The sequence below is a fragment of the Trichechus manatus genome, unplaced genomic scaffold (genome assembly GCF_000243295.1).
Source record: "Trichechus manatus latirostris isolate Lorelei unplaced genomic scaffold, TriManLat1.0 scaffold00015, whole genome shotgun sequence".
Classification (NCBI taxonomy): domain Eukaryota; kingdom Metazoa; phylum Chordata; class Mammalia; order Sirenia; family Trichechidae; genus Trichechus; species Trichechus manatus.
Window position 1 is genome coordinate 8,283,399 of NW_004443951.1, and position 16,084 is coordinate 8,299,482.

Sequence of the window (16,084 nt, forward strand, 5' to 3'; positions counted from 1 at the left end):
TGAGGCCCAGCGGTGTCCCAAACACTGCTAGGTCTGGCAGTAAAGAAGCAGAGACAGGGCCTCTGCCTCCTGGTGTTGTCCTTCTCTCCCAGGGAGACAGGCATTCAACAAGCCAGCAGACACAGAGACACAATCAGTACAGCTGGAGCTTAATGCCATGGCCGAGTGGCCCTGGGTGCATGTAATACCAGGTGGGGTCACCTTCCCAAGGACCTCTTTCCTGTCCTCATATGTCAGCACTGACCAGGCTCGATGGCTAAGATTCTAGCACCCCTCCTCCTTTCCAGCTGACCACTCAGAATCTGGGCCTCGTGGACTGGCCCCTACTCGTCTATTTCTGTTTGTCCTTCCTACCACTGGTTGAGAGGAGGTGGCTTTGTGGGTCAGGCCCAGGGTAGCAGAAAGAACCTGGGACCTGCCAGCTGGGACTGATTTTAAATCTCAGCTGCAGTTCTTCAGTGTAGACCCCTGTGCTAATGAATTCATCATTCTCAACCCCTCAGGTTCTTCATCTGTAATATGGGAATAACAATCCCCACCCTGAAGGATTATGGTGCAGGATGGTTTCCCAGGTCTTTACAATAGCCCACGTAACCTGGTGTGCTTCTCAACTCTGACCTCATCTCCCACCAGTCTCATTGTTTACTCAGCTCCAGCCACCCTGGCCTCCATTCCTCACACATGCTACCTATACTCCTGCCACAGGACCTTTGCACCTGCTGTTCTTCCTTTCTTACTTTATTCTTTCTCTGTAGCACATACCATAATCTAATATGCTACATATTAGTATTTTACTAATTAATTTTGTTTAGTCTGTTTCTCCCACTTTTAGGTAAACTGCATGGGAGCAGAGATTTTTGTCTGTTTATTCACAGCTGAATCCTCAACACCTAGAACAGTGTCTGGCACATAGTAGGTGCTCAGTAAGCAGTGCTGAGTGAGTTGGGGCCTTTGCTGTGATTTCCGTGCTTCAGGGTAGTGAGAAGTACTCATTGGCCCACCTCCAAAGTCCAGCCTAAGAGCCAGGCCTGTCCCAAGGGGTCCTGGGCCCAAACCTCTCTCCTGACAAAGGAGGTCCTGTTGCCTTTGCCTCACAGTGATATTGCTGGGCTGTCCAGTGAACACAAGCCCTCGGTGTTCACCAGTCCAGCCCATCCAGGACTGTTTGCTAGATGAATCTAGAACAATAAACCTGTCCTCACCCTCCTGGCGCCTGCCTCACTCCATCTGAGACCCATGTTTGAAGATGTGTTTAAATTCCAGGCCTACACTCAGCAGACGCCACAGTCCAGCTCATGCTTGGCCAGCACTGGCACGTGGGGCCACCGGGATGCTCAGTGGCTCCTGGTGGCTGGGCCTGCACACACAGCCATCCAGGGAGAGAGAGGCAGGCTCTTGCCTTCTCCTGGTATTTGTTATTCCATGTCAAAGCCTTATAAACATTATCCCAGAGTGGGCCACCAAGGCTACACGTGAGGAAGGTTTGTTATTCTAAAGTGGCTGGGAGCAGAGAGACTCGAGGCCTGGGAGTCTGAGCTGCTCCAGGCTTGGAATTCAGGATGAATAAAAGAGACAGAAATCAGGGAAAGACACTTGATTCCCTGCGGGTGCCCAGTGCCTTATAGCTCCCCATTGTAGCACTTACCTCCTAGTGTGGATTGAACTGTGTCCCTCCGAAATATGTGTTGGAATCTTAACCCCATACCTGTGGATGTAATCCCATTTGGAAATAGCATTTTCTCTGTTATGTTAATTTAACGAAGCCATATCAGTGTAGGAGCCCAGGGCAGTGCAAAAGGGTCCTGGGCTGGGAATCAGGAGACTTGGGTTTGAGCCTGCTCTGCCTCCAGGTCACTGTGCGGCTCTGGGCAAACTCCATCTGCCCATTGTAGGCCTCGAGCTCCTCTCCTCCTCTGTGTGATGAGAGCATAGGATAAGATCAGTGGTTCCCAAGCTGGGCTTCAGGGCACCCTTGGATTCCATGGAGAGGCCTTGGGAGTCCTTGCTGCAGGAAGGGGTATTGAGCCAGCTGGGCTTCAGGCCCCAGCCTGCCTCCCTTACATCAGTCAGGAAAGTTTCCATTTTTATCTACTCTACATTTTAATTCCAAGTAAGGTTCCTTTAGAAAACAATGACAAAAAGGATTCCATGGCTAAAAAAGGTTTGAAAAACCACTGGGCCAGATGGCCTCTAGGGTCCCTTCCAGCTCCCATCTGGGAAAGTCCGGGTCCAACTATTTTCCTCCAAGTTTTATTTAACAAACATATATCCAGCACGTACTACATGCCAGGGACTGGTCTTAGCACCCTGCAGAAATGAATGCATTCGGTTCCCTAGAATACCTCCCAGCTCCATGAGGACCACATGATGGTGGACGTGACTCTGAGAGTCAGGAAAGGTCAGGGGAGCCATTTCCCCTCCAGCCAGCTCCTCTGGGTGCCTGGGCCAATGACCTCACGACAGGCCAGGTGGTGCCTTGGCCACACTGACTCTGAAAAGCAGCAAGCAGGTGTGTGCATGGACAGGGTATGTCACAGGAAGTCTGTGTGTCCCAGCCCCACAGAGGAGGAAAGCAGTCCAGCTTGACATGGATGCTTTTTATCCAAGGCATGTGCCGTGTGTAAGGATGTGGCTGTTGCCTTATAATGTCCACACAACAGGGCCACTCATGCCTGCTGTGATCCATCCCGATCACTATGCCGCCATCGACACCCTACACCAGGTGGCTGTAGATCAGATTTGCAGATCGGTTCTGCAGAGCCAAGAGGTCTGGAGAAGGCTCTGAGGTGGGGTTGTGGGGTCTGACCTCATCCAAGCTAGCTAGTTATGAGGAGCAGCCTGGGCTGCTGCACCCCAGCAGACTCCAGCTCTGCCACCCAGCCTGAAGCTAAAATGGGAGGAGGTGGGTGGAGGTGATCTCTGGAGCACAGGCTTGGCCCCATTGCCCAAGTCAGAATTTCAGCCAGACTGTACATAACAGACTATATTTCAGATTGAACATTGAACACACCATGGAATGCCAGAAGAACAAACGGATTAGTGTTAGAAGAACAACTAGATGGAGAGACTTCAGCTCGCTTATGTTGGACATGTCTTCAGGAAAGACGAATCACTAGAACAGGGCATTGTGCTAGGTAATGTAGAGGGTTAGAAGAAATGAGGGAGACCTTCAATGAGATGGATTGACACAATTGCTGCAGCAGTGCACTCAAACGTACCAGCAATCACGGAGATGGCACAGGAGTGGGCAACGTTTCTTTCTGTTACGCATAAGGTCGCTATAAGTCAAAGCCGAGTCAATGGCAACTAACAACAACATTGTATGCACTCATGTCATGAGCTTTTCTGTTCAGATTATGTGTTCCTGAACCAAGTGGCTGCTTCCAATTGGTGTTAACTCATGCTAGGTGTTGGTAGCCTGTCCCAAATGCAGACAGAGTGCCAAAGTTCTAGGAACTAGACTTAAGGGCTTGACTAGTAGCCTTGAACTATGAAGTGACTACAGCAGGTGTCAAAGTGCTAAAGAAAGGATGGGGTGACACCCTCTCTGTACCAAGTATGGTGCTGAGTGCTGAGGATACAAAAATGAATATGATACAATTCCTGTTTTCAGGAAGCTCATAGTCTAATGGAGAGATAGGTAGCTAAACAGCAATTATAATGTAATGTTCACAATATCATGTTCAATAGAATGGAGGAAAGCATGTTGTGTCACCGATCTATTGCACCATTAGGCCGTGTAGCAACAACAAGAAGTGTTTACTTCTCATGCATCTGGGGTTAGTTGTGTTTAGGCTGGTGTTTCTACTGGTCTGGGCTGGGCTCACTCACGTATCTTGGAATTGGCTGGCAGCTGGCTGATCTAGGATGGCCTTGGCTGGGACAGCTGGAGCCACCTGGCTCTGCTCTACATGTCTGTCTTCATCATCCCGGGCCTGAGGAAGTGGCAGAGGTGCAAGAGGTGGCAGCAGCACACCTGTGTTTTTCAGGCCTCTATAATGGTTACTAATATCATGTTGGCCAAAGGATGTCACGTGGTTGAAGTCCCAGAGTCAGAGTGGAAGGGGGCTACAAAGTTCCATGGCGAAGGGCATGAATACAAGGAGGGTTAAGGTCTGAGGTCATTGATGTAATCATTTTACCACACTTGGAGACCTGGGAGTGCTGGGGAGGGGCCTAACCCAGCCTGAGGTGGACAGAGAAGTTTCATGGCCAAGATGACATCTCAGCAGAGCCTGGATGGTCAGTTCTGAACTTGCAGGATGGAGGGGGAGGTTTTTCCATACATAGGGAATGGCATGCACAGAGGCTTACAGGCAGAAGATTGTTTGAAGACCACTGAGTAGTTTGGTATTTGCAAGTGTGGAGGAAGCATAAGAAATGAGGTTAGAGACCACAGCAGAGTCCAGGTCACTGGCTTGGAGGAGCTATTGAAAAACTAGGCCTTTATCCTGAGGGTAGGAGGGCCCTGTGAAAGTTTTAAGAGAAACTATCAGATTGGTGCTTTATGAAGATGACTCTAACAGAAGAGCATGGGATAGGTGGGAGGGCCGGGGGTCTAGAGGGAGGAAGGTGGGAGGGTGATGGTGCAGTGGACTCAGCGAGAGATGTTGGGGCCTGAATTGGTGTGGACCAAGAGGGTGGGCACAGCCGTCCAAGGCATCGTGCAGACAGAATGAACAGGGCTTGCCTGAGAACTGACGTGTGGTCAGGGACTGGGCAAACAGCAGAGCAGGTGGCTTGTGACTGCCTCCTGGCATTTTTGCAAAGGGATTGCAACACATTATCCTCTGTGTCTGGGCTAAATAAGTCAAATAATGGTGAGGCTCCACCTTTCTGTTGGCCAGAGGCATCTGGGATATGCAGTCACACAAAGCAAAGCTCCAGTCCAGCTTTGAGGAGATGAGCAAGTCCCTTCCCCCTCACTGGGCCTCAGTTTCCCCATCTAAAATGGGGGTCATGGACTAGACCATTTCTCAGGTCCTGATACTTCAAGCAGGCTGTGTTCCATTAGGCCATGGGCCTCAAATGCCAGAGGTATTTGGGCTGCTAGAAATTGTCGAATTGGTATATGTTTTGCTGTGTACATTTCCAACAACAAAAATAAAATATTTTAAAAAAGAATTTCTAAAGGAGCTTGTTAAAAATACAAACCCCACCTGAGAGATTCCAGTTCCAGAGGGTGGGACCTGGGCATCTGGTTTTTTGCATGGCACTCCTGATGCCTGACAGGTCTGGCTGGGGCCCAGCTGTGTCCCCTGGGCCCGGCAGGGTGCCCCAGAGCACAGAGGAGCTTCGGGAAGAATGTGCTAACTCAGGTGGCCAGCACCTAAGTGCTTTGTCCTAGCTTGAGGAAGGCTTCTGGAGGAGGTGGTATTTAGTTTGGGCTATGACATCTAAGTGGAGTTTTTGTTTTTGTTCATTTGTTTCCTTTGCTTTGTTTGGGGGTGCTCTTCATGACAAAATGAGTCTGTTCTCCTTCTAGAACATATCTTTAGCACAGGAAAACAAAGTAGTTAAAAGAAATACTCACCTATCATCCCAAAACTCAGACCCAACAAGGCCTCTCATTTCACCACAGTGTTAGATAACATGTGAGATTCAGAACTGGAGCGGGCCTGTGTGGGCAAAGGGCTGGAGATGAGAAGGGCCTAACGTACTCAGAGAGTAGTGAGTGAGGAGCAGGAAGTGTGGACACGCTCAGGCTGAGCCAGCTCCAGCTGGGCCCCGCATACCTTCTCTGTTTCAAAGCCTGTTGCCTGAAGTCCAGGTGGAGGAGAACCAGCCTTGAGGCCAGCTGGGGTCCTTAGCACAGCCCTTACTCCTCTCTCCTTCCTCTGCCCAGGTGCTGTTTGCCCTGAACCAGACTCTGCTGCAGCATGAGAGTGTGCGGGCTGGGAGCCTGCAGGCGCCCTACACCACTGAGGACCTCATCAAGCACTATAATTGTGGGGACCTCAATGCTGTCATCTTCAACCACGACACGTCCCAGGTAAGGCTCCACTCAGACAGCCCAGACAGTCTCTGGGTCGCCAGCTCCTAAAGGCCTCAAACTAGGCCCATATGAACCCACCTTGCATATATTAGATACCTACTGTGTGCCAGGCACAAGCAGTCTTCTCTCCAATTGTGGTAGGCAGGGGCTATTGTTATTCCCATTTTACAGATGGGGAAACTGAGGCTCAGAGAGGGAAGGGAATTGCCTAAAGCTACACAATTTATCAGTGACAGAACAGCAACTTGAGCTGGGTCTGTGTCTCTGTGGCCCGGGACCCTGGCAGCTTAGCCTGTCAGAAGAAGGAGGCCCCTGGGAGGTTCATTTCAACACCTGGGGAAACTGAGGCCCAGAGAAGGAAAGGTCCACAATTACTTGGAACTTGGGCATGAGTCTAGTCCAAGGCATGCTGCCCTGATTCATCAAGTCCTCGAGGAAAGATTAGCACCAGGCTGGTGAGACAGTGAGTAGGACTCTGAGGAGCTGAGCATGTCACACCCTGGTCGGGCTTCATCGTGCTGCCCATTGCCTCAGGGTGAATTCCAAGATGCTTCTCTAGGACCTCTGTGGTCTTCCTTCCGCTGACCTTGTCGCCCACGTCCCCTACCCACAGACCCTGTTCTGCTGACCTGTGGAACTTGTAGTTCCTCCCCTAATGCAGTTTGTCCTTTCAGAGCTCTGTGGCTTGCTAAGGCTCCTTCCACCCCCTGAATTCCTCCTGCTTGTCACCTCCTCTGGGAAACCTTCCCTTATCCCCTGGTATTCGCCCAGCTCCTCTAGGCCCCCTGTGCTTCCCTCTATCATGGTACTTGAATATCCATTCATTCAAGAAGTTGTTGAATTAGTCAGAACAGGCCACTTCTCTGCTCTGGACACTGCATTGGCTCCTCATTTCTCTCAGAGTAAAAGCCAGAGTCTCTGTGATGGCCTGCGTGGCCCCTGTGGTCTGCCACAGCCCCCCAACCTCATCGCCTTCTGCTTGTCCACTCACACATGCCACTCCAGCCACCTTGCTGTTCCATGAGCCCACATGCCATGCTTCTGCCTTTGCAGTGGCTGTTCCCTCAGTTGGGAATGCTCTTTCCCCAGGTACCACCATGGCACCCTCCCTCACTTCCTTGGAGACTCAACTCAAATATTGTCTCAATGAGGCTGGCCCCAACTCTGCTAACCCCACACCCACACTCTCCATCCCCTTAATTATGCTCCACTTTTTTCCCATGGCATTTATCATCTTCTGACATACTAAGGGAGCCCTGGTGGCACAGTGGTTAAGAGCTCGGCTGCTAACCAAAAGGTTGGCAGTTCAAATCCACCAGCTGCTCTCTGGAAACCCCATGGGGCAGTTTTACTGTGTCCTATAGGGTCACTGTTAGTCAGAATCGACTTGACAGCAACGAGTTTGGTTTTTAGTTTTGGAACACATCTTAGTTACCTAGTGCTGCTATAACATAAATACAAGTGGATGGCTTTAACAAAGAGAAATTTGTTCTCTCACAGTCTAGGAGGTTAAAAGTCTGAATTCAGAGTGCCAGGGGAAGGCTTTCTCTGTCAGCTCTGGGGGAAGGTCCTTGTCATCGATCTTCCCTGGTAGAGGAGTTTCTCAGTGTAGGAACCCCGGGTCCAAAGGATGCAGTATTCTCCTGGCTCTTGTTTCTTGGTGGTATAAGGTCTTCCTGTCTCTCTGCTCACTTCTCTCTTTTATATCTCAAAAGAGATTGACTTAATAGTAATCCAATCTTATAGATTAAGTCCTGCTTCATTAACATAACTGCCTCTAATCCTGCCTCATTAACATCACAGAGGTAGGATTTACAACACATAGGAGAATCACATCAGATGACAAAATGGTGGACAAACACACAGTACTGGGAATCATCGCCTAACCAAGTTGACACATATTTTTGAGAGACACAATTCAATCCCTAACAGAACGTACTAAGGTCCCTGGATAGCACAAATGGTTTGCCAACAACTACTAACTGAAGGGTTGGTGCTGTGGAAGAAAGACCTGGCAATCTGCTTCCATAAAGATTACAGCCAAGAAAACCCTATGGAGCAGTTCTACTCTGTAACACATGGGGTCACTATGAGCTGGAGTCAACCTGATGGCAACAGTTTTGGTTTTTTGGTTTTAATATGCACTTGATTCAGTAATTAGCTATGTATAATTAGGTGTGTATCTTCTGCTCCTCCCCGACTAGAACTAATAATGAACAAGAACTAGGGCATGGATTTTGCTCTGTTTCATTTTCATCAATATATTCCAACTGACTAGAGCAGTGCCCGGCACAGAGGAAGGTTCAGGAAATATCTGCTGAACGAGTGAATGAAATAGTTTATAAATGCCAGCCATAGTGCTATAGAAAAGGGATATGGTAGGGAGCCCAAGAGACTTGCCCTTATGGGGCTTACTGTCTCATCTGGGAGACAGGGTGATTCAAGAGGCGATTGTCCCAAAGTGTGGTCCTTGCTGTGAAGAGGGAGCAGTGGATGCAACTGTAGCCCGAAGCAGGAGCGCTTAATTTAGATGGGCTCGAGGGTAGGGGCTATATCTGGGGAGAGAAGGAAAGATTCCTGGAAAATGGATTTCAGAGAAGAGCCTGAATTGGCCAGAGACAGGAGGAAACCACATGCAAAGGAGCCAGAGGCAAGAGAGTAGGACCTGAAGAGCTGGAGCCTAGAGCTGGGCAGGAGGGGGGCTAGAGCTTAAGCTAGAGACGTAGCTGGGGACGGGGCCTTGATGTTCTGTCACTGTGCTGGCCACCCTACTAGACCACGAGCACCTTGAGAGCAAGGGCTGTGTGCTCATCTCTTGGTCCCTAGTGCCCAGCTCAAGGCCAGGCGTAGAACATGTATCAGTGAGCAGTTGTCACACTGGCGAATGTGGGTCTTTATTGCGCTTGGCACCGTGTAGAGAATGAAGGAAGGAGGAGCCAGACACTCTGTTCAGGAGGCTCAGAATTCTGAGCTCTGACTGTCCCTGGGGGAGGGATGAGAGAGGAAAGAAGAACCTCGACCTACGGGGCTCATAAGAATCTTACAAGTGATCCACTCTGTGTCATCTTCTGGGGAAGAGGCCTTGACTCCCGAGCAGCCGAGGAGCTCTGTGGCGGGGGTACCTGGTCACCACTCAGGATGGCATGGCCGTGATGGCAGGTTGATGACTGGTCAGGCTGTGGCTGACCCTCACCTGAAATGGGGTGACATCAGGGGATGGTCAGCTCAAACTTTCTCTAGGCCTGTGTCCAGAACCACTGGTCCATATCTGGCAGCAGCAACTGTATTGAGGTCTCCCGCAATGCCCATACTAGAAGTGGGGCAGAGTGAGGGTGGTTGGTCCACCCAGATTAGAAGAGCAAACCAGCCTGCACCCAGGGCTGGACAGGCAGAGTCTAGCCCCTTGAAGAGGGGCTAGGCGATCTCACCCCCATAAAAGCCTAATGTCAGGGTAAAAACCAAAAAACCAAACCCATTGCCATCAAGTCAATTCCAACTCATAGTGACCCTATAGGACAGAGTAGAACTGCCCCATAGGGTTTCCAAGGAGCAGCTGGTGGATTCGAACTGCCAACTTTTGGTTAGCAGCCTGAGCTCTTAACCATTTCACCACCAGGGCTCTGAGAGTGAAAGAGGGAGCTCAAACAATTAACAGGCAGTGAGTGACCTGTAAGGAGCCCTGGTAGTACAGTGGTTAAGCACTCAGCTGCTAACTGAAGGTCAGCAGTTTGAACTCACCAGCCACTCCAGGGGAGAAAGATGTGGCAGTCTACTTCCGTAAAGATTTACAGCCTTGGAAACCCTATAGGGCAGCTCTGCTCTGTCCTATAGGGTCGCTATGAGTTGGAATCAACAGGATGGCAATGAGTTTGTTTTTTTTTTTTTGGTTTGAGTGACCTGCCTTAGCCATAAATGTGGACTTTCCTGGGCAAACCAAGACATATGGTCACTATCGGGCAGCTCCTTTGGGCCCCCACACTCCTCGTTGCCTCCTCAAAGCACATATCCCACAGTGTTCTTGTCTGTGTACAAGTCTGACTCCTCCACTAGGCTGTGATCCTCATCAAGGGCAGCAGACCAAGGCTGAGGGCACCCTGTGGCCCCTAGCCTGACACAGGGCTAGCCCTGTGCTGGTTCTCAGAGACTGCCTGTTGGATGGATGATGTAAAGGAAAAGGAATAAGTCCATTGAGGTCAGTGACTTCAGCAGGACCTGAGCACCTGACAGTCAGACCTGACCCAGACCTGGTCACAGGTCAGGGGACCATACATGCTCCCAGCCCAGCCCTCCCTGGCCCAGCTGCCTCATCGTTCCTTCCTAGACCTGTCACTCAAGGGCCCTGGGGACTTGAAGTGTCCTCTTTAAAATGTTATCGTGCATCCTACACTTAAGCTTGTCACTAGAGATTTAAGACTCCTGGCAAGTCTAATGACATCATTAATTTACTTCCATCCCAGCCCAGCCCAAACCTAGGCCTCTTCCTTGGCCTGGAGCCAGGCCCATCAGCATGAAACACACTGAGAATGCTGGGCAGCCCAGGAACCAGAGTGTCTGGCCTAACTGCCTCACAGCTTTGAATTTTAACTTTTGGGTTCTTGTCTTTGTTACTTTTTTTTTTTAAGCTCCCCAAGGAATGAGCAAAGATACATCTTTACCCAAATGCACACTGTGGTCAGGAAGCATGAAAGGAAGATGTGGGGCACTTCAGTGGATCCCAGAGAGAAGGCGTCTCCCTTGGATTCTTGGAAAATGGGAATAGAAGCCCCTGCCTGAGGCCACCCTTCACTGGTAGCCTCTGACATTATTGGCGAAAGGTGACAGGAAGTCAGTTCTGTCCCCAGGCTAGCTGTACAATAAAAAACCAAACCAGTTGCTGTCAAATCTACTGTGACTCATGATGACCTCAGGTATGTCAGAGTAGAACTGTGCTCCATAGGATCTTGTTTTTAATTATATATTCCACAACATTTGCCATCTCACCTTTTTTCTAGTGTACAACTCAGTGATATCAGTTACATATGTCAACTTGTCTAACCATTACCCTCAATTGATACCAATTTCCTTATGACCACAGACATAAACTCATTACTTCCCAGAGACTGAGTCCAGCTCTTCCTCCGCCCTCCTGCCCCAGGTAACCAGTTATAAAAATTGGTTTCTATATATTTACCTATTCTTGCCATTTTATATAAGTGAGGTTGTACAGTATTTGTCCTTTTGTGATTGACTTATTTCACTCAGCATAGTGTCTTCGAGGTTCATTCATGTTGTAGCATGCATCAGGATTTCATTTCTCTTTCTGGCTGCATAGTATTCCATTGTACTTAAGTACCACATTTTGTTATCCATTCATCTGTTGATGGACACTTGGGCTGTATCCACCTGTTTGCTGTTGTGAACAGTCTGCTATGAACATAGGAATGCATACGTTTATTCGTGTCAGTACTTTTCACTTCCTAGAATGTATGCCTAAGAGTAGAATTGCTGGGTTATATGATAGTTGTATTTTTAATTTTTTGAGGAATCACCATAATATTTTCCACAACAGTTATACCACTGTACATTCCCACAAGCAATGGATAAGGGTTCCAGTCTCCCCACATCCTTGCCAATATTTGTTTTTTCTTTTTTTATTTAATCATTGCCATTCTAGTGAAGTAGTATCTCCCTTAGTTTTGATTTGCATCTCCGTAATTGCTAATGATCAAAAGCATCTCTTCATGTGTCGGCCTCTTGAATCTCCTCTTTGGTGAAGAGTCTGTTCATGTCCTTTCCCATTTTTTGATTGGGTTATTTGTCTTTTTGTTGTTAAGTTGTAGCGGTTTTATATATATTTTGGATATTAGACCCTTATTAGATATGTGGATCCCAAAGATTTTTTTCCCCATCTGTAGGTTGTCTTTTTACTCTTTTGATAAAACCCTTTGATAAACGTAAGTATTTAATTTTTATGAGATCCCAATTTTCTATTTTGCCTTCTGTTGCTTGCAGATTTGTTCCATAGGGTTTTTAATGGCTGATTTTTCAGAAATAGATTGCCCTGCCTTTCTTCCAAGGCATCTCTCGGTGGACTCAAACTTCCAGCTTTTGGTTAGCAGCCGAGCATGTTGATCATTTGCACCACCTAGGGACTCCAATTGTACAGTAAACCAAAAAAAAAACAAACCTTTGCCATCGAGTCGATTCCAACTCAAAGCAACCCTATCGGACAGAGTAGAACTGCCCCATAGGGTTTCCGAGGAGCAGCTGGTAGATTCAAACTGCCAGTCTTTTGGGTAGCAGCCGAGTTCTTAACCACTGCGCCACCAGGGCTCCAGTTGTACAATAAAAAAAAAAAATCCATTGTCATCCCGTCGATTCTGACTCATAGCGACCCTATAGTTGAAATTAGTTAAAGACTTCCTTTGTAGGGGGTGGGGCCAAGACGGGAGAGTAGTCAGACTCTTCCGGTGGACCCTTTTACAACAAAGACCCGAGAAAACAAGTGAATCAATTATATATGACAATCTAGGAGCCCTGAACATTTAAGGCAAAGTTGAAGAACTGGACTGAGTGGCAGGGGGAGGGAGAGATGGTTCAGAAGCAACAAGGAGTTGTCAGACTTGACCCAGCAAGAGCCTGAGCCTTTCAGGCCTCGATCAGCTCATGGGTGAGCGGTGAGGCAGGCAAGCAGCAGCACTTGGGAGGCTCATTTTCTGCACCAGGAGAGACCCAGTGCCAGAGAGTCTACTCACCCACCCAGAACCAGTGAGAAGCAGCCCTGGATCGACGAAGGATAAGTACTTGCATACGGCCTACCGCGTAGATCAAAAACCTCCTCCTTAGGGAAAAACCTCTCTCTCATTTACCTCCACACTCCCTGCTCTGCACTGGGTCCCAGAACGGCTTAAGCAGTTGCCGAGTCCCCTGGGCCAGAAGTAGGATCCGTCACACGCCCTGAATCATTCTCCCGGCCTTGGAGAGTGAACAAATTAACAAACAAGGGAAAAAATAAACTGCCAGCTCCCCTAAGCCAGGAACCCAGGGTACATACAGCTCCTTTGCCTAAGCCCAGGCATAAGGCATCCACGGACTTTGAGTGCCTTTCCTCCTATGGAGACTTGTGTGGGCCCATTTCAACAGCGTAGGCCCTCATTACTGCAGTACAGTACAGTATACACCTGAAGTCTAACCTCAACTATTTCAGCTGTAAAGTGGCAGGTTCGTGACATTTGACACTGCTCTACCCATTAAGCAGGGTCTTCACCTACACACATCAGGGGCCTGAGAACTGCTGACTCCACCCACGCCACCTAGCCACCTGCGAGAGGGGCCCAAGAATAAGAGGTGACCCCCAGTCCTTACAGCCAAAAGCATTGGGTGCTCACAGTCTGGCTGCAAAACCCACCCACCTACACGCTCTAGGGAACAGGGACACTCCTTCCTCCTGGACACCTGGGGGCGGCCGTCCGCCCCCTGCCTTGCTCAGAGTGTATCCCCCTGCTGCAGCCAGATGCCTGTGCCTACACCAATCACTCATGCCTGTCTAGGACTGTAGGTGAGACCCTACACCACACACTTGGGGGCTATCTACCTGGGCACCTGAGCTGAATCCATACAGGAGGAGTGGGCAGACTCCTAAGCTCACATACCTAGTAACAGTTCTAACCACCTGGCTGACAGGACATTAGAGCTTCGAAGGTGCCAACAATCAAACTAGCTAGTACGAGCAGCCTATTTGGGTGTATCAAAACAAAATAAGAAGCTAGGACACAGTAAGCAAACATAAAATAAATAAATATAATAACATTGATGGCTCAGAGACAACAGTCAATATCAAATCGCATAAAGAGGCAACCCATGATGGCTTCAGCAAACTCCCAAAATAAAGAATCTTGAAATTTTCCAGAGGAGGAAAATTTCTTGGAATTACTGGAGGGAGAATACAAAGATTAATATACAGAACTCTTCAAGAAATTAGGAAGGAAATTAAGCAGAACACTCAATAGAGGAAATTTAAAAGATTATAGAAGAGTCTAATGACAAATTTAACAGGCTGCAAGAATCCACAGACAGCAATCAGAAATACAGAAGATTAACAATAAAATTTCAGAATTAGACAACTCAATAGAAAGTCATAGGAGCAGAATTGAGGAAATGGAAGTCAAAATTAGTGAGACTGAAGATAAAGCACTTGATACCAACTTATTCAAGGAAAAATCAGATAAAAGGATTAAAAAAAAAATGAAGAAACCCTAAGAATTATGTGGGACTATATCAAGAGGAATAACCTACGAGTGATTGGAGTACCAGACCAGGGGTGGATGACAGAAAATACAGAGAGAATTGTTGAATATTTGTTAGCAGAAAACTTCTGTGATATCGTGAAAGATGACAAGATATCTATCCAAGATGCTCTTTGAACCCCACATAAGGCAGATCCCAAAAGAAAGTCACCAAGACATATTATAATCAAACTTGCCAAAACCAAAGATAAAGAGAGAATTTTAAGAATGGCTAGGGATAAACAAAAAGTCATCTACAAATTATACAATAAGAATAAGCTTGGGCTACTCAGCAGAGACCATGCAGGCACGAAGGCAATGGGATGACATATATAAAGCCTTGAAGGAAAAAAACTGCCAGCCAAGAATTATATATCCATCAAAACTGTCTCTCAAATCTGATGGTGAAATTAGGGCATTTCCAGATAAACAGAAGTTTAGGGGATTTGCAAAAACCAAACCAAAATTATAAGAAATACTAAAGGAAGTCCTCTGGTTAGAAAATCAGTAACATCAGATAACAACCCAAGACTAGAACACAGGACAGAGCAACCAGATATCAACCCAGATAGGGAAGACACAAAAATAAATCGAAGCTAAAACACTGAAAATAGGAAAACAGATGTCAACATGTAAAAGATGACAACATTAAAACAAAAAAGAGAGAATTAAAAAATGTAGACATAGATTTTGCGTATGGAGAGGAAGTCAACGTGATATAAAGAAATAAAAGACTGGTATAAACTTAGAAAAATAGGGGTAAATGTTAAGGTAACCACAAAGGAAACTAACAATCCTATAAATCAAAATAAAAAACTAGAAAAATATAAACACTCAGCAAACACAAAATGAACAATGAAAAAGATGAAAAGAAAATACCTAAAGAAAAATGCCTCAGCACAGAAAATTAAGTGGAACAAAGAAATTGTGAACAACACACAAAAAAAAGACATCAGAATGACAGCACTAAACTCATACGTATCAATAATTACACTGAATGTAAATGGACTAAATGCACCAAAAAAGAGACAGAGAGTGGCAGATTGGATAAAAAAAAATGATCCATCTATATGCTGCCTACAAGAGACACACCTTAGACTTAAAGACACAAACAAACTAAAACTCAAAGGATGGAAAAAAATATATCAGGCAAACAACACTCAAAACAGAGCAGGAGCAGCAATATTCATCTCTGACAAAATAGACTTTAAAGTAAAATCCACCACAAAGGATAAAGAAGGAAGCTATATAATGATTAAAGGGTCAATACACCAGGAGGACATAACTATAATAAATATTTACCCACCCAACGACAGAGCTCCAAAATGCATAAAACAAACTCTAACAGCACTGGAAAGACAGACAACTCCACAATAGTAGTAGGAGACTTCAACACACCACTTTCAGTGAAGGACAGAACATCCAGAAAGCAGCTCAACAAAGACAAGGAAGAGCCCAATGCTACAATCAACCAACTTGATCTCATAGACATATACTGAACACTCCACCCAACAGCAGCCAAGTATACTTTCTTTTCCAACGCACATGAAACATTCCCTGGAATAGAACACATATTAGGCCATAAAGCAAACCTTAACAAAATCCAAAGCATTGAAATATTACAAAGCATATTTTCTGACCATAAAGCCATAAAAGTAGAAATCCACAACAGAAAAAGCCAAGAAAAAAAATCAAACACATGGAAACTGAACAACACCTTGCTCAAAAACTACTGGATTATAGAAGAAATTAAGGATGGAATAAAGAAATTCATAGAATCAAATGAGAAAGAAAACACATCCTACCAGAACCTTTGGGACACAGC

At 46.9% G+C, this 16,084-nt stretch overlaps 1 protein-coding gene across 1 annotated transcript in view; it reads left to right on the top strand.

Moving 5' to 3' along the window:
* Positions 1-16,084, top strand: part of TRABD2B (TraB domain containing 2B) — a 262,261-nt gene that overhangs the window by 213,121 nt on the left and 33,056 nt on the right. The window contains exon 3 of the mRNA XM_004372051.1: positions 5,846-5,992. Coding sequence (XP_004372108.1) covers positions 5,846-5,992 — 147 coding nt within the window. The remainder of the gene's footprint in view (positions 1-5,845; positions 5,993-16,084) is intronic.